Source organism: Aythya marila (genome assembly GCF_965140915.1).
Source record: "Aythya marila genome assembly, chromosome: 5".
Taxonomy (NCBI): Eukaryota; Metazoa; Chordata; class Aves; order Anseriformes; family Anatidae; genus Aythya; species Aythya marila.
The window spans coordinates 59,976,224-60,002,983 of NC_139046.1; the positions used below are offsets into that span (position 1 = coordinate 59,976,224).

At 38.9% G+C, this 26,760-nt stretch overlaps 1 protein-coding gene across 1 annotated transcript; it reads right to left on the reverse strand.

The window, feature by feature from the left end:
• Nucleotides 1-193: 193 nt before the first annotated feature.
• Nucleotides 194-26,189, reverse strand: NUCB2 (nucleobindin 2). The gene is made up of 13 exons (XM_082762000.1): nt 26,027-26,189; nt 19,675-19,818; nt 18,182-18,289; nt 16,765-16,891; nt 13,957-14,060; nt 13,018-13,203; nt 12,265-12,355; nt 10,657-10,715; nt 9,021-9,113; nt 7,926-8,015; nt 7,213-7,383; nt 5,919-6,000; nt 194-4,018 (listed from the first exon to the last, which is right to left on the reverse strand). The coding sequence occupies exons 2-13, from the start codon at nt 19,816-19,818 to the stop codon at nt 3,906-3,908; spliced, it is 1,368 nt and encodes a 455-aa protein (XP_082618126.1). The 5' UTR covers nt 26,027-26,189; the 3' UTR covers nt 194-3,905.
• Nucleotides 26,190-26,760: the final 571 nt, after the last annotated feature.

Consider the following 26,760-nt stretch of genomic DNA (forward strand, 5'->3'; position numbering starts at 1 on the left):
GTTGGGACTGTCTCAAGTCCTGCATTGGCAGACTTCCCCAAGCGGGCATGGGGCTGGCACAGCCCCTCCCTGGTCCCCAAACCCTCTTACCCCATAGGAGGAGGCAGGGCAGAGTGCTCCCTGTCCTGGTCACCACCTGCCCAGCAGCAGATGCCCATTTCTCACCCTTTGACAATAAAACATTAGACGTCTGTCACTGCGCTGAGTTTCAGTTTAATCCAGTTAAAAACTAATCAATACAAAGTATTGAGTGGGGCTTTTTTCTACATATATTGCACTGAAAAATATGAATTTGTACACCACTGACTAAATCTTACCCCTTCATCCTCCTAGTGAAATCCCAGCCAAGTACAAAACCAACTCTTTGCATCTTTGTCTTGGAACTGGTGCCTGTATGAAGTTACATTCAGTTTTCTTCTAATCACCTCCTAAATCAAAAGTAGAGTACAGGTGAAAGCGCTGGTGCCCAAGGTATTCCAGTCCCTTGTTTCCGTGATTATAGCTTTCTATTTCCTGACTTCACTGTATTATTTTTTTTAACTTTAAACAGCTCCTGAGAAATCAGTACCATGGCAGAAACATGCTTTAGGTGAATAATACAACACTTTTTAGTCTCTTTCATAAAAGAGAGAACCTAATTAAAAGAAGAAATCATCACTGAAAACAAGACATTTTAAAAAGCATCAAATCAGTTAAACATTTCATGTGTAGGTGTGACTTTAACACACTGCATAACCTCTATGGCAGATGTTCCTTACAGTGAGATAACTCTTAGTTAAACTGTATTTCAGAATGAATCCACAAAACTAGTTTGACTGTATTGTGCTCAACCAGAGACATATTTTAGCTTGGGCCTGAAGAATGATGTCCTTCCTTCACACAGGAGGACTAGATGGGCAGTATCAGGTCAAGCTTGGCTGCTGATAGAGCAGACCTGGTGGACCATCTTCTGAGAGGATGTCCACTCAGCTCTTGCTATCTATGCAGCCCTGTGGAAGAGGTAACAATGCATATGAAACTCTGAATTGGGCAAACAAACATGAAGCTGTAATTTGGGCTCTCATCTCAAAACCATCTAGGCAGCAAAATTAAAGTCTATTCAGTTAGGAGTTAAGTAACATAAGTGCTATTGAGGACTAAGGCGTTGACTTCCACATAATTTTAGGGCAAATAGTTGGAATAGAACTTTTGATTATTGTTAGAGATAAATCCAATCAAGAATTCTAAAGTTTAAAAAATGGACTGCTTCTACTTCTTAAAAAAAAACAAGGAGAAAGACTACATGTTTTGTTAAAATGCAAGCCTATTACTAAAATTAACACTGACAAGAACATTTCTGAACATTTAGGTACCAGACAGCAGTTGAAGGGAAGGTGAGCATTGCTTTATGCTGAATGCACCTCTGTGGTTAGTTGAAATGTAAAACCAGAAACTCACTAACTCATGAAATGACAAATGAAAGCTCTGGCTTTTCGTAAGCAGCTGCTTCAATCACCACCAACACAACACTGCAGCAAGCAGAAGATGAGTTCAGCACCCATGTTACAATGGTTCTGGGCAAAGCTCTCTGGATGTTTCAAAATAAACAGGGTAAGGGGGATATAATGCTCCTCTCCTGTATCAGGGAGAGTCAAGTTTTTAATGATAGAAATGTAACAGATACTATGCTGAAATTGAAGCCTGAGTTGTGGCAAGCACTTGAGAGCATATGCTGCATCACATATAGCCGCCTTCATTTATGAGGCAGTTGTAACATGAAGGAATAATTTGTATGGTAGAAATGTTCTCAGATCAAAGTTTTTAGTCCTTGATTCTCTACAAACGTCTGAGGCTGTATCACTCTTCCTTTGTGAACTTCCATGTGGGACAGGAAGAAAAAACTCCCTTCACCTTTTCCATGATGTTTGAATAACTCACCCTTTTTTTTTCCTTCCTTGCGCTGCTCCTGTCAGGTTACAACCCCAAAGCCAGGGCCCTGCACTGAGAAGCGCTGTAACTATATCTGGGCCTCTTAGCAAACAGATAAAGTTGTTGAAAGGTATTTCAGTCTCCTGGCAAAGACATAATTAAACTGGTATTAGAATTACATGGAAGTAACAAACTGTGGAGATGGTGTTTTGTTTGTTTTTTAAACTAAATTAAAATGTCAACTACTTGCAAATAGAACAACAGCAAAAAAAAAAAAAGGTAAAATCTAATTGCTTGAGTGGTATAAATAAAAGAAATGTGACATAACAATTAAGATGAAACAGATAAAGAAACCTAATCTATTCTAGCAGTGAGTTCTATTCCATTGTGTGAAAATCATGAATGTGCTCAATCCTGATGGAAGCATGAAATGTGTATGGAACATGACTAGCCTCTACCAGTCACAACTCTTCAGTGAAAAACTCCTCAAATGACAATACAAAATGTTAGTAATTGCTGCCCATCTCTTTTGAGTTTGCTTGAAATGTTTGAGTCTCATTCTGAAAGGAACATCTCGTCATAATGTTCATAACACAGGCTTGGCCTCTGCTTCTTTGCTCAAAACCCCAATGATCTCTTTGACCGACGCTTGCTGTTAACAGGAAGGCAATTCAAAGGACGCTTGCTTAAGTGTGTGTACATCAGTTCAAAGCCAGCGTTATACAATCAGAACAATTCACGTTTAAAAAAAGACAGGGTTTATACCTTAGGGTAGTCTCAACAGATAACAAATAAGGACAATCGCATAGCTTTTCAACATTATAGTAAAACCCCCAGGTAAATCAACTTTTACGGTGGTTTTGTAGTGGCATAATGTTTTTTTTGTTGTTTTTTTGTTGGTTTTTGAAAAATTCTGGCTTACAATATGAGGGAGCTATCCTGGTTCAATGCCAAAATCATACAATCTAGTAGCACCCTTGGTTCAGGACGTTTCATAAACTTACATCAGCTAACTGCTTAAAGACTAAGAAGCGTTAATAGTGAGACTCTTAACAAGTCAAAAATTCATGTCTGAGAAGAGCTTCTTGAAGCATATGGTGCATTCTGAAAAAATCTGGTATTATCATAGGAGGTAGGATAATCTGTACAGAAGAAGACAGTGAGTGGTCTTCTGTTTTGCACAATATTTCCATCAACATAAAAAGCTTATTTAATAGCATGCAAAATTTTGAAATCAGCTGGCACCTGATGAAAGAAACAGGGACAAAAGCACTGTCCCGAGAGCCAGTTCAGTATACAACTGCCACACAGAATTAATCTTAACAAGGACGGTTCAGACCAATACACCCAAAGTTGAGTATTTCTTTTGAAGGCTTACAGTGAAATTTTCAGGCTTCTGTAAACATGAAAAATATTCAGTATTCCATGCATTTTTGTGGTGGTTGGATTTTAGAAAGTGCAAGTTTTCTAAAGGTTAGGCGTAAGAAGTTTGATTTTTATTTGGTCTCAAGAAAGTGGTTGGTAGTACTGGAAATGGTAGACCTTCACCTATGGTCTCTGTTTCTCCCTACTTTGCTTCTCAGCATTTCTGGAAGGAGTTTCTACATAAAACAAGACTTAGCTTGATATTCAGCCCAGTTCTTGTTTCTTCTCTGAAAAGATTCTGATTTGTGTCTAAACACACAATGGCAGACATCTCCTTTTTTAAGATAAGAGTGCAACAGCTCTCTTGGCCACAAAAACCTTTAAAATTGTTTCCTCCTCCATTATATCCTCTGAAGGATCCCATTGTTGCCTTTCTCACTGATGGATCAGGAAGAAAATTAGTTTAATTTATGGTTCAAGTCTGATTGATATTTAACCTATAATATTCCTAATGACTTTATAATCTGGGGAAGAAAATGGAATTTGTTTCACTGGAGTTTGTTTCCCTCCCTCCCTACCTTTTACCCTCCCCCCAAAATAATAAAGATGCTATAAAGTTGAGGCACGAGTGGTTAAGGGTGAACTTGATCAGTTCTAGCAGCTGGTTCTTGAACATGTCCTGGTGGTAAAGGCTGATCATCTCCTGCAGGATGTTTTGGTGCATCTCCAACTTTGTGCTCCCCAGCTGTAAAACAAGAATAAAACTACTTACAACTCTTCAATTAAACTGGCCCCGTATGTTGAAAGTATCAAAGAAAATGTTTCTAGTATTGTAACAATCAAATAAAACCTTATTTTTTGTTTGTAAATGGAAGCCAGAATTTTGTATGTGACTTAAAACAAAATCAGATTGAGATCACACAATAGACTGCCAAATTACAATATTCAGTTTACTCTTAAATAGGTAGGTGTTTCTATTTTCTGTAAAGTGCTTATATTTGCATAATGCTTCGGCTTTTGGGAGATTAATTTGTTATTTCTAAAACGTTACATGTTTATGAAACCTTTATTCCCAACGTTGGAAGCTTGGGAAAAAATATAAATGACTTGTTCCTATATTTTACCCATCATGACACTGACAATCCTTACAATTTTCACCTTTTGCCCACCTTGGAATAAGGCTAACTTTCACAGTTTGGATTTCCTTAATTCAGTGAATGTGTACTGACTAGTTCTAAGTCAATGAAAGCTTAGGATACCTAACTAAATGTCTCTGCAAAAAGTTTTTACATAAAATAATACAGGTATTAAGAACAGTATCTGTTACAATACTGCCCTTTTTTTAAGCTTTATCACTATAGTAAGTCCCTGGGCATCTGCTATTACACAGTGAAATGTTAACAAAAGGGAGGCAAGGGGATGAGAGGCTCTCATAACTAAGGGTCATAAATTGAAATTAGCCACAGGCAGCTTTGAAACAAATCAAGATAAAATGGAATTGGTACTCAAGTTCAATTATTTCTTGCTCTGCTCACAAAACTGTGTAACTTAGGGGTAGAATTTCAGGGTATTCAGCCAAGTGAGCTGTAATCACTGAATTTAAGGTTTTAAGTCTCACTGTTGGCCCTGCAGGACCAGTTAAGACCATCCAGTATTCAAAAGGCTGTCTGGATATAACCCAAAGCCTTATGTTTGAGATGACTGTTAATTCCTTGAGCTGTACTTACAATATTAACATATGAACACGGAAGCCAAAAAAATGTTATTTTCAACCTTTCTCAAGGGGGAGGAAAAAGTTAAGGATGCGTACGAAAGCAGAGGATAAGAAGCGTTAAAATATACCTGACCACTTCTTTAGTCATCCATGATTGTATGCAATGATTTATGACTTTATCATCCTCTATAGGTGTTGAAGTAATTGGTTGCTCATGCTATCTAAAACTTGTCATGTCATATTGTGCCCAACTGCAGTTAAATCGACCACAGAAGACAGACAGATTGAAAGCATTTAAATGCTTTTTTTTTTTTTTTCCCTGCAGGCTTAGCCTGGGATTGCAATTCTGGATTACAATCTCAAATTTCAAGAGCTAGCAGAAGAGCAGGCAGCTTTCATCTGGCTGCCTAACCAGATAGCCATGAAATGATAGCTGCATCAACATCAGTTCTTGTGTAAACATCCAAGATCAACAGCAGGGTTGTACAATAGCAGTGGAACTTAAATCACTGTAACTTCCCATTCTTGCGTGCTGTAATATACTTCATTTGAGTGGCATACACAAGGCGAACTACCTTTAACACACCTATTTCTGCACTGGTAATGCAGCTATGGGATATCAGACAGACCTGGTCGTTTTTCGTGTCCCTATTCTCCTCTGCACACTCAAATCTTAGCCTAAAAATAACATTATCTAGGATAACTAACAGGCAAAACACTCCAGTGAACTGCAATCCTTCCTCTCTGTCCATTTTATGCTGTTAATTAAAACTGCTGCAAAGCAGTTTCCCCCTTAAAGACAGTTTAATGAATCTCCCGATGCAGATCATTAAAACTACAGTATACTAAGAGTTTCAACAGAAAATATATTTTCTTAATGACTCATATTGGAGATCTTAAATTTTGTGTGTCTGCATAGAAAGATACATACGGGAATGGAACTTCAGTTCTCCAGCTGGTCCTGCAGGTGGATTTCCTTGCTGTAGTTTCTTTTGTTCCATCTGCTTTACAACCTGGTGAAAAAATACAAAACAGAGTTAAAAACTTCACTCTGACATCATTTTCTCTGATGTGACATAAGTGATTTACACTTCAGAGAAATATGCACAGTCGTCATGTAAAATCTTGGTTAATGGGCAAACTACTGAGGTGCGACACTTGCACTGTTTCACAGAAGGGTTTGGATTAGAAGGGATCTTAAAGATCATCTAAATCCAACCCCTCTGCCATGGGCAGGGATGCCTTCCCCTAGACCAGGCTGCTCAAAGCACCATCCAGCCTGGCCTTAAACACAGGAATGGGGTATCCACAGCTTCTCTGGGTAACCTGTTTAAGGGCCCCACTGTCCTTGTATTAAAGAATTTCTTTGCAATATCTCATCTCAATCTACCCTTTTTTTTCAGTTTAAAACCATTACTCCTCATCCTATCGCTACATGCCCTGACAAAGAGTCCCTTTCCTGCTTTCTTGTGTGCCCCCTTTAGGTACTGGAAGGCCACACTGAGGTCTCCCTGGAGCCTTCTCTTCTCCAGGCTGAACAATCCCAACTCCCTCAGCCCATCTTCATAGCAGAAGCACTCCAGCCCTTTGATTACCTTTGTGGCTCTCCACTGCACTCGTTCTAATACATCCCTGTCCTTCTTGTGCTGGGGGCCTCAGAGCTGGATGCAGTACTACAGGTGGGGTCTCGCAAGAGCAGCTGAGGGGGAGAATCTCCTCCCTTGCCCTGCTGCCAGTGTTGCTTTTGATGCAGCCCAGGATGTGGTTGGCTTCCTGGGCTGCAAGCACACATTGCTGGCTCATGTCAAGCTTCTCCTCAACCAACGACCCCAGGTCCTCCTCCTCAGGGCTGTTCTCATTCCATTCTCTGCCCACAAAGTACTTGTGCTTTGGATTGTCCCAGCCCAGATCCAGGACCTTGCACCTGGCCTTGCTCAACTTCATGAGGCTTGGCACAGGTCTACCTCTCAAGCCTGTCAAGGTCCCCCTGGATAGCATCCTTTCCTTCCTGCCTGAGCAAGTGACTGTTTACCTTTACAGTTTGCTATAATTTGAAATAATAGACTATGATGTGCTGCAGTACCAGTGTTATTTAGAATTCAGCTGAGATTCATACGAGAAATCAATGTAAAGGATGCTCCAGAGCTGGGGATTGTCATTACCTGTTACAGTGTCCGTATAAGTATAAAGAAAAAGGAAAAAAAAAACTGTTCTCCTAAGTGTACCTGCTGAAGCTCTTGTTTCTGAGCCTGAAGCTGGTCATGTTGCCTCTGTAGCTCTTCCTTCTGTTTCTGAAGATCTTCTGCCTTCTTTCTAAGTTCATCTTCCTGCTGAGAAATGTGACTTTCAAATTCCTTCAGCTCATCCTCAGTGAAAAGCTGCTGTTGATCTAGTGTCTGCAAGGAAATACAAACGTGAATACCTAGGCAGGAATGCACATCTATTTTGATTACATTATCACTGAAATTATTAGCTGAGTTGTATAACTTACTGGATGTCACTAAATGACAATGCAAAGGGTTAGTATGCTTACTCAAACAGTAAAAAATTGTTATTTCTCAGCTATTTTCCTCACAAAACTCTACGACATATTTAGAGTTAGGAGAAAAAGATCTTGCTTCCAGCTGAGCTCTAATCCTCCCTCAGAATTGATTCATATCTTGAATGCCCATTTTATGTTTGAAAAAGCAAGTAGAAAATTTTTTAGACTCCACGAGGTGGCGCAAGACTTTCTCTTTGTATGTGAACCACAAAGATTACATCTGCGTTAAATTAGTGTGTTACATTCTGTACATTACATTTTGCTAAGGCATTTAACCACACACGCATACCAAAACAAGACTGAAAAAAGGCAAAGGTCACAGACGTGCCATCTGGTTTCCTGGTTAGAGTGATGGTAATAATGCAGCATGTTGCACTTGGAACACATTCTCATTACCTCCCAACTATCTGGCTCCAAGAATTCTTTCTTCTCTGTAGCTCGCAGGAACTCTTCCAAAGTCACTAGTCGGTCCTTGTTGATGTCAACCTATTAGAAGAAAAAAAAATCATGCTCAACCTAAAGGATGAGTTTTGCTGGAGACAATGCCTAAAATCATTATGTAAATATCTTCACGTTTAAAATCATTATGTAAATACCTTCAAGTACAACCATTTTATTTTTAAACTGTCCGATTTTCAAATGAATGCCTACAACAACTTCTAAAAACTTTCCTCACACTCGCACATGGTTAAAAAAAAAAATGGAAATAAGACTCTTATATTTCCAATCAATTTTGAAGTAAAATATGTGTGGTTGTAGCCCCAGAACTAATAGCAGGATGTCTGACTTTTTTGAGAAAACTGGTTTGTAGCTTTCTGGTAATAATTTTTTTGATTCTGAGTCAGAGTAATCTCCACTGTTGGACAGGATAAAAACAAAAATGTCAGAAACCTTTACGGGAGGAAATTACTCCCTTCACAAATAATAGGAGTCCAGGCTTGCTCCATTCCTCAGCCTTAAGGAATATGGTTGAATAGAGAAAACTACAAGTGGAAAAAATGGTAGATCAAAACATCCTTTTCCCTTTCCTCTGTTTCCTGAGCTTTAAAAAGAGAGAACCAACACTGGTATTCACTGCCATAAGTAATGCTTTTAGTGCTCTGGCCTCTTCTGAAGGGATGAAGGCCAGCCATGTGAAAGAAGATATTGCTTTACTTGTTTTTCCCACAAAATCTTACCCTATTGCTAGGTGTAAGAGCATGTTTAGAGTGTTTGCTGTTTGAGAAAATTCACAAGGAATTTCTATTCTAATTTATCTGCAAAAGATGGAAGCTACAGCACAGTTTTTCCTCTGGAACTTCTTAAATAAAAATAAATCTAATCTGCAAGCATTTACATCAACATCTAGGCACAGGACTTGAGAACTGTAGCTTTGTGAATCCTAGCAACAATAGTTTCATGTCCTTGCACTGTACTTAGACAACCTGTTACATCAGGAGTTCTATTCAGTGTAGCAGGAAAATATCAGATCTGTTAAGTGTTAGTTCATACCTCATTCATTACGTGTTCTCTCATTCTCAGCCTCTCTTCTTCCATTTCAACCATGTCATCCTCTTCATTTTTCGGGTCATAAACTTTTTCTAGCTGAAATTCAAATGTATCAAATATTACTTTGGAGAAAGGGCTGCTCATTCAAATCACTGAGCATGTTTGGAACAGTAGTACGAAACGCTGCTGAAAACATGAGTTCACCATTTTCCAAGTGTCTCTATGGGTATAAATCTCTTTTATGATAGTACTTAAGCAACAAGTAAGCCTGTCGTTATTGCTAAGGATCGAGTTTTCAGTTAATTCATGGGGTCTGTTGTAATTCAGTGCTTCAGACATCACGGTAAAATTGACCTCAGTATGCACAGACATCCTATATTTGACTCAAAGCAGGCAGAGTTTAGAGAACAGGGCAGAAACACTTTTTTTAATTGGAGAATGCCGCTCACACTGTAAGCATTCAGGATATCACAAGACATATTGAGTGCTTAGCTTAATATTCCATTTTTCTTTGTGCACGCTGTCCTTCTGGTGAGTTCATGCTTATTTGCTTCTACTTATTTCTTACCTTTCCTAGCCCTAAGTAGTAAGTCCCCAGACTACTTATTTTTAAATTACAACACTGTAAAATGCTGGGGCATACCGGTCAAAAAGACTGCCATATAGTAGTATTGAAAAGTATTATGGAAGTGTACTATTAGAAATCTGTATTTTCAAATATCACGTCTTCTACAATTTAGAGTAGGTTGAATTTATCACCTTGTATATACCGTGTATAGTATATTTACTCCCTGATTTGTGAAATCTAGAAAAAAATCTTTAGTTAGTTGCAGCTATAATCATGGATCTCTGAATGGGAAGTTGTGGATTTTTTATTTTTCCTGCTATAACATGACAGAACCTACTGAAAAAATTAAGCCAAGGACCTTTTTTCACGCATTGTTCCTGCAGCTCCCATCACTGTAGAATCTCAGTACGTTGCTGCTATGCTGGGAGGCAAAGTACCATTAATACTTGTATTTTTACAGAGAAGGAACCAAGGCCTAAAGACACTAACAGCTTGCCTACTTTATTAGGTGTCCATGTGCTCCAAACTAGCTAGACAGAAGTGAGGTGAAAACCCTGTATCCACTTCTGTAGTGCACAAGTGTCCTTCAATGGATGTATACATCTGATGAGGCAAATGAATTCATTTCAACATTGTCAAAAATTTCAGCCTAAGTATTTAAGTGTGTGACCCTCTTTCTCTCTACAGGCTTATGACTAGCACTGAGCATGCACAGCTACTCAGCTTCAGAACCTCTACCAGGCTACAGCTAGCCAAAGCACATGTGTAGTTCAGCACTGCAAACTCTACAGGTACAGCTGTTCTGCAGATTAATTATGAAATCTCATAATTAGCAGAGAAATACACGAGCAATACATCTCTGGTGTCAGAGTCCTTTCTTTGAACTACTTTATTTTCCCTGCTCATACATTTTTACAGTTGTGTAGAAACATGTAAGGTTCATACATTTCAACCTGAGTATTCTAATTTGTAGTCCAAAGCCCCTATATATACTTGGGGAAAATACAGACATTCTTGCAAGCATTTTTTGAAACAAGTAAAGTTCCTGTACTTTTTTTTTTTTTTTTTTACCTCTTTAGTAAACAGGGCTTCTAATTCTTGCTCATCCAGGAAGCCATCATTGTTGACATCTAAAATAAGAAGTGTTGAAAATACAAAATGAGTATGTACAGAAAGTAATATATCTAATAGTTCTCCGTGGATTTGAATATGTATCACCATACACATCCCATACAGATTAAAAATCACATTTAACAAGATGCTGTTTTCATATGTCAGTTTTTCTCTTCAGGTTTTTATCAGACACTGGCTGAACTGTATTGCTGGTTTTGGATACCTGACTGTTAACCATTGGTTAAATACTGGCACATTCTCCCTAGTTGTTAGATTAGCAAACTGAAATAGGTCACAACAGGACTGCAACCAGTGTAATTGCCAGAAAATATTGCGGAGAACAACTTGTCCCAATTTAACAACTACAACTACAATGGTAAACAGATCCAGGAATAACATAAGTCAGTAGATAAACACTGTTAACCAGCAGGAGGACTCTCAAATGTTGTGCAAAATTTATATAAAGGTGCAGTGCTTAAGAAAAGATCACTAAAGTTTGTTTTGATGAACAATCCAAGAGGAGAATACTTGGCAACAATCCACCTTGTATGCTATGTTCTACTCTGAATAGCTGTATTGTTACTGCTATCTGAAATTGAAAGGGAATGTCTATTTCAAGTAAGGGCTATTATGCAATATTTTTGTTCAATTGCTTCAAAGTTTTTGATACACTCAGCTTTAAGGCAAAAGGTTATTTTACCTACTGCTGTTTTATTAAGACTTGCATAAAAGAGCAAAATTTTTCAAAAAACTACATTTCAAGATCTTTCTAGAAAGAAGGAATAAGGTTTAATATCTAAATATAATAAATATATAAATAAAACAAGATAAAAGGTTAGACTCAAGCTAGACCATTCCTTCAATTAATTTCTCATTGGCATTAGTCGAATTCTTTGTACTGTACCCTTCAGAGTCCAGTGCCAGGCAGGTTCTGCTTAAGGATACTTTATTATGAAGCATTTAACAAGGTCAGAATATAAAGTTACAATTTATATAACCATATTTAAAACAAAACGCCTATTGAGATGCATACTTTTCCCTCCTATTATTTCATTGTTCTAATAGCAGACTGCTCAGAAACGCAGAGCAAGTATCAGGGAACATTTGGAGTTGTGCTTTTTAGGGAAGTCTTGAAACTACTTAAGAGGTTTGGCGCTTCTATGACCATTCCAAAGATAAGGGGTGTCTGGCACTCATCTGCTGAGGTGTTGAGAAAGCAGGTTTTCCCAAACACACCTTTGTGTTTGGGAAAGACTTATTCCTAGAGCACAGTGTGTGAACGTTTTAGTTATTGAGAGATCTGTGAGTACCCAGAATTCCCTGAGCAATTACTTCTGGTTATTTGCTCTCTGCTTTTATGAGTACTTCAAGATTTCATTTTCAGCATTTAGACCCCACAGTAAACTTTCACACAATAACATAGCTATCTTCTCTACACATTTTGGATTCATTCAAATTGCTTGAGTTTTAAGACTTCTTATAATAATACAAACATGCCGGATAAATATCTTCAGCAGAATATAACTGTGACAACATTTGCTAATTAAATTAAACTAAACTTCTTACCATGTAATTTGAAGAATGTTTTGGGGTCGAATTCATTAGGATCTAGTCCATCTGCTTCTTCCCATACCTCTTTCAGTTGATCTTTGCTTCCCTGTGGATTGGTTACAAAGAAAACTATTCAAAAGATGATTAAGTGTAATTTTACTGCCTTAGCTTTGCAATACAGTTTCTCTGAAAGGCTCTTTTTTTTCCCTGACTAGTCATGGTCCAAATAGAATTAATGGAACTTACTTCAATTTCCTTTTTACACAGGTCACATACTTCCTTTAGACAGAAAGGCCCAGGGAAGTGGCAAGAAAGTGCATATTCTGGGGAAAGGAATGCTTGTATAATTAGCCATGGCCACACTGACTTATCTGCAAGCAACAGCTCAAGGGGGCTCAATCGGTTTGCCATTTCTAGAGAAAATGATGCTCTGAGTTAGTTCCTTGCAGGCCAAGTATATCATGAAGGCATTCCTACTGTTTTGAATACCCTTCTTGCCTCTTCCTTGTACATTTTATCTTCTTTGTAAATAATAATTCTGCCAGCAAATAGACTACCTATATAGGGGAAAAAAAAAAAAAAGCAAGTACACATAGTGGGGTTTTGTAATGTTCTCGGTGCTCTTCCCACACTCTGCTCCCACATCAATAAGAAAAAAATCCTGCGAATAAAGAGGATTTCTCCTGTTATTTGCTTCCTGTTATTAGCTTTTTCTTACTGGAAAGGAAAGCTTCCTTACAAATATGTAAGGACAGACTGTAGCCTTACGGGATGGTGAACTTTAGGGTGATCTCCATGTTTTTTTTTCATCTCTTCAAATTTGGATTCTTCTCGCTGCCTCTTTTCTTCATCCAGTGTTTTTAAATACTCTCTCCTCTCGTGTTCTTTCATCATCTCATATTTCTTGAATTCTTCATGGCGGGTTTTATCATAATTCTCCAGGTCACTTGTAGCCTAAAAATATAGATATGTACGCATGATTACGCCACATAATTACATTAACACATTATATAAGATTATGTAAAAACCCTGCATTGTTCAGGTCTAGGGACACAGCTGGTAATATTGCCATTTCCCTATTAAACACAAGGTAGACTAGTCTGTGGTCCCCTTTCACACAACAGTGAAACATAAACATCTCTCTTCACTCCCTCTATTACTTTCACAGCATTTAATTTGCAAAGGTTCAATTGCTTAGACAACTTTTGCATCAAGGTATCCTTTCTCAATTAATAATAAATTAACTCAAGTTAAGTATGTGCTAATTAAGTACAGCTTCAAATAGTATCATTAAGTCCTTGTTTACTGCAGCATAACAACATTCATAGCTTCCCCTAGAACTTAACGAGAGCAGTGCCTCCATTAATAACGGGAGTTACTCTGCAGTAGTTTATTACAGATTAAATCAACAAAGCCATTTATATAGAGAGAAAGGAGTGAGGGGAGAACTTCTGACAAGTACTTGTATGGGATTTAGAGTTGCACTATTTTCAGATAGGTCAAGGTACTAAAGGATGCAAAATTTAGGCTCTTTCTAGTGTAATGTACACTGACAATAGTTTTCAAGTGTGCAATGGAGACAACTGACTTTTCTCTGAAACTGAAAACTGCATATCACCTTTACAAAAAAAAAAAAAAAAAAGTAGTAAAGAAGAAGAAACAATACCAATAAAAAACAGCCCAGAGTAGTTGATGTCTAGCACTTACTGCTTTGATCAGCATATCTAAGTCTTTAGGTTCAAATGTGTCGGGATTCTGATGGTTCAGGTGCTCAAATTGTTTAAGGAGAGCCTGATGGTCTATGCCAGTGTCTGAAAGAACAAGGTACAAATGTAAAACATTAAAATAAGGTTGAAAGCAAACAAGATCAGGAAGTTAAATACATTCACACAGGAGCTTGTGCTTTGTAAGTACCTCAGGCTCCTTGAGGACTGAATAATTTTTTCATTATAAAAGTGTGGCTGCTACCAAGGTTTTTAACTGGTAAAGCTAGATAATAATGCTATCTTAAACAGCGTATATTTTGGTATGTTCTGGGCAACAATGTTGGCAAGCTTTTGCCAGATGTCTTAGTAAAGAATATGTTTTTTTAAAAAATGGAAAATATCATTTTGAACTTGTTATCCCTTGGTAAACTGTTTCTCTCACACTCAGTGCTGTATTTGTATTATCATAAAACAGTACACACTGTCTGGGGCATATTTCAAACATCATTCCTCCCTGGTGAGATCATGTTTTTTCTGAAATATATGCAACTTAGCCTGTTTATGAAACACTTTCTGGAAGTGTAATTTTAAGCTTTTTTTTTTTTTTTTCATTAAAAAAAAAAGCCCCAAAACCTGTTTTCCTTCATTCCTTATAAAGACAGAGAAACAACTCATTCTGTTTGACAGCATTTACTTGCCACAGTACTGTAATATCTAAGAGTTGTCCTTGAATAAAGTCACCCAACCCCTAACGTTCTTGCATCCTGTACTGGTCAGTTCAGCAGATTCTTGGTGCAAATGTTTTAAAATACATCTGGATCAAGACACAACATAGACAGGGCATATGTTCAAGTCTTGTGATTTTTTTTTTTTTTAAACCTGATCCATCTGAGAAGAAAGTTTTTTGTATTTTAACAGATAGAAGGCTAAGATATTACATGGTATTACATGGAGAAGATTTTTGCATAGGTGTGCAGATACTTTTATAAATATTTTATAAATAATCTGAGCATACAGTTATACATGATGTGAAGTAGTCACTGACAGGGCCCACTACAAACTTCATGATATATTTTCCCACTCTTGTTCTTTCACATTAGTAGTCATCTGAGTATTTTGAACTGGTATAATCTGTTCTTGTTCCTTCTAAATGTAAGCTCTGTCATGGCAACAGAATGTATTTATATGCTTGATCTGCTGTAGGAAAAAACTATTTTTCTAAAGCATGCTCTGTTAGTTACTCTTGATTTATGGAAATAGGGCTAGAACTACTTAGTTGATTAAATCACTAAAAAAATAAAGTATACAGTTACTACCAATATAACTAGGTATCATGAGCTGCTGTCAACTAGCTCACCGTGTCAACATGATGTTGCTGGACTGCTTGCTTGCAATAGGAGCACGAGACCAAGCTCTCAGCAGCTAAAAGACCTCCTGAGAATGACAAAGCATGGGGGCTGACAGGTACGTGAGGCAATGCACTGACTCCTGTGGAGGTCTGGTCTGCACTGTCTAGCTACTGGTGGACTGCACTCTCTGCACTAGAACTTCCAGGAAGAGAAAACAAAGGACAGAAAGGTTATCTTGAAGCTCTCAAGTAACTCTGTATCATTATTCATTAATTGTACTACAGCTGCACCAAAAAAAAAAAAAAAAAAAAAAAAACACCACACTGGAAAGGTAGTAGTATTCTAAAAATACCTTCTTTCCCAAATTAATCACACTTTTTTCCTGACATCCCCATAGACACAAATTTGTATACACATACTTTTTTGGCCTATTTACCATCTCTAAATTTGACTCAATGGAATTAGCCTAGAAGACAGATCCTTTTTCTTACAGTAGTTTAGATTGACATATTACCTATTCCATTCAGTGGGATCCCTTCCTCCTACTTGACAGCATTTTTTATGAGCAAGAAAATAATCTGCACAGACAAATTAAGTCCTATTTATTCAAGCTTCATTGTGAAAAACAGTTTTGGATACAAGATCATGCAATCCAGTATGATCTTTATTTAAGGGCAACCAATTATCTTCAAAAAGTAATACCCAATAAGAATCTTAGATTTAGTTCTAGATGAAAACTTTAAAAATTCTTCAGCAATGAAAACAGATAGCGCCTTTTCCCAAACAAACATATATCGATCAGATTCTTGAGAAACCTGTATACTTTATTCTTTAAAAGACATTGCATATGTTCAAGCAATTTCATTAGCAAGTAAAAAAAAAAATAATGTTTTTTCAACCCAAATGTTCTTCTTTCATCCAAAACCTTAAAAAAAATCCTCAAAAACAAGAAAAATCATCTTCTGAATTTAAATGTTTAATGTCTGTTATAAACCTGTAATATAGTTCTTATTGGTGGAAAAAGGATTTAAAAAGAGAAAATGGAAACTTAACGTTAACTGACTACAAAAAAAAAATCATTTTCCACCTTGCAAAAACATTAAACATTCTGTCTTGTATTCTGAAACAGCCTAGCTAGTATATGTTGCTAGTTCTCGGTGAGTGATCTATAAATTGATGTGCTATAAAAAAAAAAAAAAAAAAAAGACTGAGAAAGGATTAGAAGTATCTGAAAAATCCACTGCCAAAATCAAGTTGTTATTTATAAAATAGATGTTTTTTTCTCCAGTTTCCTATCAAGATTTATATTTACTGTCCCCTGGCCTGGTCAGAAAGGACACTCTTACTTTCAGATTATGTTTGTTATGTTGTCAACAAAGAAAGCATAGCTGTTACATTTTGGATACCTGTCCAATGCAACCTCATCTGTTAACCCACCTAGTTAAATTTTGTATTCTTACCTTGAACAGAATCCATTTTAGCTTTAATTAACATTCTTAATCTTGCCACCTCTTGTCGTTTAAGTTCATCCAGCCGTGTTCTCACGTGGTGGCTAACTAAGTCAAGTTCTCTGCTTAGTTTTCCACTCTGTCAAAAAAAAAGTTATCAGTTATCGATAAAAACTAGAAGTAGCCTTCACAATTCCCATTAGAGATAATCAGCAAGACAGCAGACTACTGTCAGTCTTTGCCAATACTGTAGCCCATGCTATTAGAATCTCAAATTCTTTTCAAAGAGCATATTCAATTTTTTTAAGCTTATGGTTGTAGAAAAAGAGAATCCCAGAAGCTTTCTGAGAAGAGAATTTCTAAACATCTTGCTCCCCTAAAGAGCAGAAGTGTGACCGTTCAGCAACTTCATGAGGTATTGTTGCTGCAGTGACAAATTGCTTGATCAAATGTTCTCAAATTGGTTCAAAAGGGCTGTGAGATAAACACACAATGCTGTATTCTCCATACATTTGGTAACAGCTGAAAGACTTGGGAGAAGATACAAGCGCAATGACAGCTGCCAGCATGTACTGCAAGAATATTTATCAGTTTCTGGAAATGGTTAGTAACCTTCACGAGCTGCACTAGATGTAGCACAGAAGAAAGAGTCAAGAACTGCCAACGGCACCATGAGAAATTAAAAGAAATGCAGAAAGCAGTCCTCTCTGTCTGTCACTTCAGACTGTGTCCCACCTGTCCCTTGCAGAATTTCTAGATCAGAAATGGGAAAGTAGAACAACCACCACCTAGAGCTAGAAATTGAAACGCGTAAGACAAAAATGAACTGGAGTTTTGGAGAGAGTGCTATTTGAATTGGCACAGAAGAAAGGACAGCAGTGGAGAATGCCAGAAGTCTGTTATTCTGGAATTTACACACAATGACTTTACCTCTCGTACAACTCCTCAACTTCCCCAGACTTCAAAATCGGACTTTCTTTTAATTCTCTTCCACAGTGTATCACTAATCAATATGACAATATCTTAATCTCAGAAGGCATATAAATCCCTGTCTGAATTAGTGTTCCAAATTGCTCAGCAGGAAAAAGCAAATGACAGTTAGGCTTGCAGAGGTAAATGAACATACATCCTGGATGGAGTCTGAAACTGGATTTTTAGTGGATAGGCAGAAGGCAGAAACCATGCATTCAAGTATAGATTCTGTTTTATACTACGGAATATTCTTGAAGGAATAGAACACCTGCTGTCTCTTTACTAAAGGAAAAGCTCTAGCAAGAGCTGAATATCTCGGTAAATGAAAAATGAGAGGAAATTTAAGCTCACAAAAACTAAGAGGAGTATGAAGGAAAAAAGCAAAGAAAGATTATATCTGTCTTGCACAGTTCATGATTATGGATTTAATTAGACTCACTTAACATTATGTACCTACCTTTATTTCTTCTATGTCAGCAGTCTGGAGTTTTTCCCTGAAATGCTTATCTGTTTCCAAGACATCTATTACTTGCCTGAGATATTCATCATAATAAAGCCCTGTATCCTTCAAAAAAGAAGGTTACAGTTAGAAAAGAAAGAATACGCTACCAAGTATTTTACTTCATTCAAATACAACTATTAAACTAAACTCCAATTCTCAGCTACACAGGGATTAAGCTGTCCTAAATATCTTTCATTTTTCTGATCTGCATCGTTGCCCTATAGCAACTTACTCTTATAATTAATTTGTCAGTAACTGATGACAGAGGAGGAAGATATTTAACAATCCATGTCATATGCAAGCATCTGTCATGTTAATATAGCATTGTTTTCTTTTTTAAACAGTGCAATTAATTCATTACATGATTTCAAGAGCAGTTCAGAATAGTGCCTATTCTTTTCCCTCAGATGCAAAAGAAAATAGAGACTATTTGCTGCATTTCCTAGAAATCTTTTTAGAAAGACAGCCACCCCCAGTCTGCCAGAATCAACGACGAGAAGTTATACTTGGCTTTAATCAGCGTATCTGTCAAAAAATAAGCAGATATTATGTCTGGGAAACATTTAACGTTAGTATGAGATTACTGAACCTGCACAGCTGAGGGCAGATGAACCAGAGCTACAACCAGGACTTAACCTATTAGGTAAACTTTACACTAGGTCAGTTCATCTTCCTGTGGCATGCATTCTCTTTATGCATTTTCCTGTGATGTTGTGGTACAAAAAAAAAACAAAAAAAACCACTCTCAGTAAGGGCAATCCAGTGGAAATAGAACTGCTAGACTCAATTTAATTTTGGAAAAAAAATCTGCTTCAACAAGAGTTTATTTGGCTTTCAGGGAACAACGGTATTGTTCAGTTATTAAAAGCTGATACCGGAGATTTGTTTCTTGGAAAAAAAAAAAAAAAAAAAAAAAAAACCAACAAAAAACTGCAAGTACATTACTGTAGTACATTACAAAGTACTTTAGCAAGTACAAGATCTCCAATGTGTTTTCATTGAAGACGCTTGTAGCACTTATAAACACAGTATGTCTGTTGTTGAAAAAACTTCATACTTGCAAAAGCTAACTGTATTCCCCTGATCAAACATTTTCCTGTTCTATTTGAAGCACTGAACTGGAAACATTGGTGGCTTAGGAAATTCCATTCACTTTGAAAGAAGTCTCTGTGGAAAAATAAGCAGCGCTTCCTGTTGTAAACTGGGGAATTCATTCACTTTGCTACCTCACCTTTAGCAGCTCACAGAAAATAACTAAGAAAAGAGAACAAATTTAAATGGAGCCCCGCTACAGCAGATGGTAGACTGTTTGAAAATATCAGCTAATATTCATTTCTTTCCTGCATATAGCTCCAGTAAAAAACATCTAAATTTCAGGACAGAGGGCTGCTATAACCAGATTACTAACAATTAGTACAAACTACTTAGATTAATTTCATTATACTTACTGGATTTTCTATCTTCTCTCCTTCTACATGGCCTTCTCCTTTGACTTTTGTCTTATCTATGTCTATAGGCACAGCTTCCAAAGCCACTAAGAGACATGACATCAGCAGAATACATTGCTGGGGCAGGAGAGATAGCCTCTTCATCTGAAACGAGACCAAGTCACAAAAATAACATAAGTGATGTTATCATACTGTGCTGATTAGAATTCTTTGACATTCCTACATAGATACCTATAATAACCTACTTCTCACGTGTTCCACTGCTCTCAGGGAATGCTGGAACTCAAAGAATTAGATACAGTGTTAATTGTTGATATGCTTTATTCATAAAAGTAGTATATGAAAGAAGAAAAAAATAAAAGGGAAATATAGAGATAATATTCTCTCTTTTACTGGAGACTAGGCAATAGTTGAAGGTAAAAATACACCTACTTATCCAACTTTTGTTTTCTAGGCTTGAGAATGACAAGGATTCTCTGAAGCTCTTTTATTAATCACATCCTCAGCAAAAAGAACGTAAATGGATTCTGTTCAGTTATAGCACATACCGGTTGCTTTCAATTTAAAAAAAACAACATCTGATCACTACCAGATGGGATGGCAGGAGCTAGTGTTGCTGCCCCATTGAGTGTATTGGATTCAATGTCAGCGCTTGTCAGGTCCCCACTGGAAAGTCAGATCCACTTGGCTTAGGTCGTTCCTAGGGACTTCTAGGGACATGTGAATTGTGGAGATGGGGATCAGCAGTTCAAGATGAGAGCAGTACACAAGTTCTGAGGACTTCTTCCCCTTGCTGCTCAAGAAAACTGATATGTAACGTGTTCAAATGGAACTGAAACTAAGGAATAAGCAAATATGTTGTTCTGCCAACCCTCATATGAGGGATCAGTAACCTCTAACAGAGATTTAGGATGGGCAACTGGAACTGTATCATCTTAAACTACAGTAGTCACAGAGCTTATAGAACAAAAGCACTAATCAGACTGAATGCCACTGGATCTGCTGGCTTTCAGTGGGATTCATGCTTACAGGCAATTTGGGTTTCTTTGAAAATACCAGTCGTTGTAACTTCATGCTGTTATATGTAATTGGAGAGACTGGATGGTACCACAAATTGGTTTTGACATCTATTTGACGTGAGACACTGCTCTGGAAAATAAGGCTATCTACTGCCCATCCAGCAATTTTGTTTCAGGTTGTGCACCAGATGTTTGTATTGTTGCCACGTTGATACAACAGGCAAAAATAAAAATCCACAAGTACCATAAAAAATTAAGAGCAGAGAAGACAAAGTGGATAAACAAAAATGTCTTCATCATCGCAGCTGACTTTACAGACTACTTTGCCTAACACAGGCTTTCCAGTAGCACTTTGAGGAACCCACCTGTTTATGCAGCCTGTGCTATAAAGAATACATTGGAAATACATTTATTAAAATAAAAAATTACCTAGTGAAGACAGAGTTACTGTATTTAGGTATCTTATAGTCCAAGACTATTAAAAAAGTATCAAAACTTACCTCTATAAAAGCAGGTGACTAAGACAAGTCAACCTTTAGATCGTCACAGTGACAGTCCAAACTGACTCACTGAACATGTTACTCTGACATGTACTAGTAAAGAGAAACCAGGCCCCTTGCAAAGTCAGCTGCAGGAGAAAACTGAGCATGATTCTCAAACTCAGCAACTAGAAAGAAGTGATGAGAGGCAGGATGAGAGAAAAATGAGACTCTGTTTTTTGTTCCCCGAAGTACTTTGTTATTAAGAGTTCGTCCGAGGCCCAGCCTGTTATCAACTACCTTCAGCAGTTCCTGACTCTTGATAAACCCGTTCCAAGGTGCCCATCCCTTTCCAGGCATTTTAGAGTAGATCTACTGATGACTGATGCTGACTCAAAGACGGGGTTTCCCCTGCAAGGACCAGAAGCCACCAAGTCAACAGCCAATCACAGTGTGCAGAAGGGGAGCAGTGTCAATTTGGGCACTGCCATCAGCAGTACTTAAAGCACAGCAAAGGTCTTCCTGCCCCGGCCGTGGTGGCCTTGCTCTAGCCTATCGTTACTGCTACTCTTCCTGCTGCTATTTCACAGTTTAAGAGAAATTTAAGTTTTACCAGCTGACTTTAATAATTCAATGGTTCCTATCTTAAAGATAAATGGACAGAGCCATTGTTATGATTTGCATTTGGAAACTAAGTGATTCTAGTAAAAGACACATAGCCCACCAAGATTAAAAGGCAGCAAAACTCTAGTCTGCTTGCATCACAAACAAGAAAACTCATCTTTCCAAATTAACTAAGTTCTAAAGTGATAAAGACATAAACAAACATTTATACTTGTAACACACAGAGAGAACTAACAATAAATGTGGTGCTCCAGAACTGACAAATAATGTAGTTTATAAACAAAGCCAGTATTTGGGAAGAAAACCAAGTAAAAACTTCTCTGAGTAGGAAGCGTTAAAAAAAAAAAACTCTCTCTTAGTGAGAGCTAAAAGAATGAGGTAATGAGCAGGAAAAAGAGCCACCAATGTACTTGTCTGAACAGAACAATCCAACTGGAAAAGACAAGGAGTAGGATGTCTGCCAGCAACCTTGATCTCCCACTAAATTCAATCACAAATTCCTATCAACTCCAGTGGAAAAGAATCGGACATTTGGATCATTAACAGCTACGAGCTTTGAAAGAGAAGTACAAAATGCAGCTTCTAAAGCTTTACATGCTACTTCCAGCCACATTAACGCAAGCAGCAAAGCATGGCATTAGCACACCTATTTTACACAGCTGTCGGGTGATTATAATACATCTACTTTTTCACAAAATTTACTTTTCATTCACCTAACAACTCTTGCCCAGGAAACAGCAGAGTTCTGGTACTGATGTCTCCGTTGCTTTCCTGGCAAAGCAACAAATATGTTTTAAGAAGTTATGCCCGAAGTCTGAAATAGGCAAACACAGTGATAGCAGCGTACAGTGCCTGTATATCTAGAAACTCAGCAGATAAGAAGCAGATGATAAGCACCGTAAATGTTACATTGCGTGTTTGCACTTGCCACACCAGTGTATACCATGATGGGTAAATCCAGACCTGCAGAAAAAGCCTACCTATTCACAAAATCTGCTGCACGCCTGCTGTATCTGATATGGAAGTAATTAAACTTGTGTGAGAAATGGCGCATACATAAAAGATGATTGCAATATTCTCTACAGTCACAGCTATACTATGGCTTCCTATTTTAATGCTGTATTGTTGGAAATGTCAACAATCCTCATAGGAAGTGCTGCTTTAAAAAAAAAAAAAAAGATACAATAACCCATTGATCCAATCCACTAATCCTCGTGTTGTTAAGAATATTCTGAACTCAGTACTAGAATATTATTATATCACAAATATATCTGAAGGAGACAAAGCGCTCCTAGCAGTTTGAGCTAGCTGTCACCTCTGAGTGATATACCTGCACATCATTTAAGTACATAAAGACAGGGGAGTCCTTTCTTCTCACCATGCTTACTTAAATTCTTTTCTTTTGACTCTTGTATTTATTTTTCTCACTTCTCAATGAAGTTTTCCTGCTTCATCCTTTCTACATTTACAAGTTGGCTGATAGAACAGCTTCTTTTTTCAGCTTCTCAGAAAAGACAGCATGCCTCAGCTGTGTGTAGTACAACATTTGCTGACAGAACCTTTTTTTTTTTTTTTTTTTAAAAAATGCTGAAAATACTGTTCAGCTGTTTTATTAAATGAGTCACTGAAATGCTGGGAGATCCTATGTAGTAACACAAAATATGAATGTTCAAGTGAGAAAGAACCACATGCTGTTTTCAATGGAACTAGAGTTTTCTCTCCAGAAATAAGGATGGCACAGAAGCAAAACATATACAGACTGCTCCTACACATGCTTAGCCCTGTCAGAAGCAAAGCCTGAGAAGACAACTGTTTTTTAATTCTAGTGGCAATATATTAAAAAACCTGTGTGCACGCAAATACACATGCATATTTATATAACACCCGTCTCCAAGAAGCTAACATCATTGTTTTAGAAAACTAAATATCAGTGTCTGTAAAGACATGTTACTAACTGAAGAATACCGAGTGTTAGTCTTGTTTTTAAAACTTGGTTGATTTTATCAATCCTTTACAGTAAAGTTGTCCTAGAAAAAAAGATTTCTGAAACTAACATGCAAGCATAAACTTGTATTGAATTCAGTACGTATCAGATAAAAATTCTTATCAGCTTAAAAGGCATATTTGAAATCAAGAAACAGTATAAAACGTAGCTTCCCATACTACAACTTCAGATATGGAACAAATACGACAGCAAACCTGGAATCTCACAAATTCATTTTGGATAAGTGCAAGCAGCAATTTTGTCAGTGCTGGCATAAAAACCAACCTCATTTCAAACATGCTACCACCTGCAACAGAAAGATTGCTTGTAAAAGTCTGCTTTTACTCTAACTTCAAAAGTTGTTTCAGTTATTCTATGTGATCACCCACTAGTACACATTTTGCTCTAGTCAGCAAGAGATGACCATGCTACAGTAAACCTTGATTGCATCAGGACCTCAATAGCCTTTTTTTCCCCTTTGGTAAGAGAACAGAATATGGCTAACAGGTATAAATTTAAATCTAACATAACGGAGCCAGATTTAAAAGTGTTTGGGCACTTAATGGTAGTTGCCTAATGAGATTTATTTCCATCTAATTCACACTGATTTCTACACTTCTAGAAGCACAAATGTACAAAAACATCACAGTCATATTATAAAGAACATAAAGCACAAGAAATGGAATCACAAAAATAGACTATACATTGTCTGAATTACCTATGAGGAAGACAAATATTTACAACTGTTCTAATAGGATGCAATTTCTTTCATTCTTCCAACTGCCAAACCATGTCTACTGCAGAACAAGACCTGTCCTTGTTGAAATTAACGTGAATTTTGCCTGTAATTTGCTTTGATTTGGCTTAAGTAGCTGGCAGTGGTTTCAGCTCCAGATAAGCATAACCCCATCTGGAAGACGTGTCTGGTACGCATCTTACAGGAGGTTCACAGAGATCTCTTCTGCTCACTGAGCAAACGAATGGACGAGAGCACAATAATTTGCTAGGTAAGCACCACTGTTGCAAAGGCTTCAGATCAAGGCAACACTGATACAGGCTTTCAAGTTAACAGTAAGGGATGTTATCTCTCCTTCTTAAAGCACGTTTGTTTAGTCAGTATATCACTATAAGTACGGGTCAATATTTTCACACCTCTGACATTTGAGTCAGTATTATAACATTTTACATTTTTTCTTACCTCAGAGAGCTACCGCTTTCCCTTTCATGGTTACAGGTTAAGTTATGTACACATCACTTGGAGGCAGCTTTTGAAAAAAAACTTTTAAGTATGCTTAAAATGCGTACTTAAGTACACTTTAAGTACGCTTAAAATGCAAGCTTACGTCCAGCACCACTGCCACACAGCCAAATTATGGGAACTTTTTCTGACTCTCATTCAAAAACGAATCTTTTCGTTGTTGTTGCGGAGTTTCTATTTCCTCAGTGGGCTTTTCTGAACACGCCAAAATAACCACCTGCCACCCTGTGTTAAGAGCATGTTAGGAAGAACTTCTTTACTGAAAGGGCTGTTAGGCATTGGAACAGGCTGCCCACGGCAGTGGTGGAGTCACCATCCCTGGAAGTCTTTAAAAGACGTTTAGATGTAGAGCTTAGGGATATGGTTTAGTGGGGACTGTTAGTGTTACGTCAGAGGTTGGACTCGATGATCTTGAGGTCTCTTCCAACCTAGAAATTCTGTGATTCTGTGACTCATCAAGCCACAAGCAAGTTTACACCGGCTGCCTACGCCAGATGCCTGCTCATCTAACTGCTGATGAAGTTTTAAGCAGGCCAGCGGCCGGTATTAGTTTGAAACTTTGCGCTACCTCCCGTTTTAACGTCAGTTAACCCGGTCAGAGGCCAACGAGACTCACACTGCTCCCAGCTGCAGCACGCCGAGTCCCCACGCTGCCCGACAGCCCCACAACAAGCCCCAGGCCGAGCTCGCCCCCGGGAGGCCGCGATGCTGAGCACAGGTCCCCCCCTCCCTGCCCGGGGGCCGTTTCAGGAGGCCGGGGGAAGGAGCCCTCCGCCTCACGCGGCCTGGCGGAGCCGAGGGGAACCGAGGGCCCCTCAGCGGCCCCACCAGGAGCCCCCGGCACAGCCTGAGGGGAGGCGCGGCCGTTGGGCCCGGCCGTTACCTGTGGCCGTTACCTGTGGCCGTTACCCGCGGCCGTTACCCGCCGCCCCTGACAGGAGCTGCCCCGCGCTGAGGCCCCCACCCGCCCCCACTCCCCCCCCGGTACCTTGCAGGAGGCCGGCTGCTTCCGTGGTGACCAGAGGGGATCCCGGGGGGCTCCTCAGGGGCTGCGGGGCGCGGCGAGGCCCGGCACGGCGCGATACGTCGCGACAGAGCGCGATAGAGCGCGACACCGCCAGGCCCGGCGCGGGGTGGCGGCCCGACCGCCCCCGTTGCCATGGGCACAGGTCCCGCCCCCTCGGCGCGCGGCGATTGGCTGGGCCCGACCCCGGCCCGGCCGTCGCGGAGGGCTCCGATTGGACAACGCAATCCGGGGGGGGGGGTGGGAGGGGGAGCAGGAACGTGGCGGCCGGCGCGAGGCGGGAGGCGGGAACGCAGCCGTGGGCGGGGCGGGGCGGCTCATGGCTGCCTCAGGCAGCGCGGGCTGTGGCGTGCCCCGCCGCCCCTTCGTGTTTTTTGTTGTTTTTTTTTAATAATTTCTCACAGCGTTTCATAGAAGTGAGGAAAAATAAACTGTGTAGGGATTCGAGGAGTTCACGAGTGGTTCTTGGTAGCCGCTGGGTTACGCGTGTGGGAGAGGAGCGGGCTGCCAGCTGTAAATCAGGGCGCCTGTGGTGGCAGGGAGCTCCCAAAGCAAGCGGGCTGGTGCTGCTCGCGCCTTCCCCCTCTGCCCAGGAAACACTTACTGCTCCGTGCTATGAAATTACGTTTTCCCACAACGTTTTCCACTTCAGAAACGGTGTCGTGGTTAGTTAATGTCCTTCACTAGCTTGCAGACCT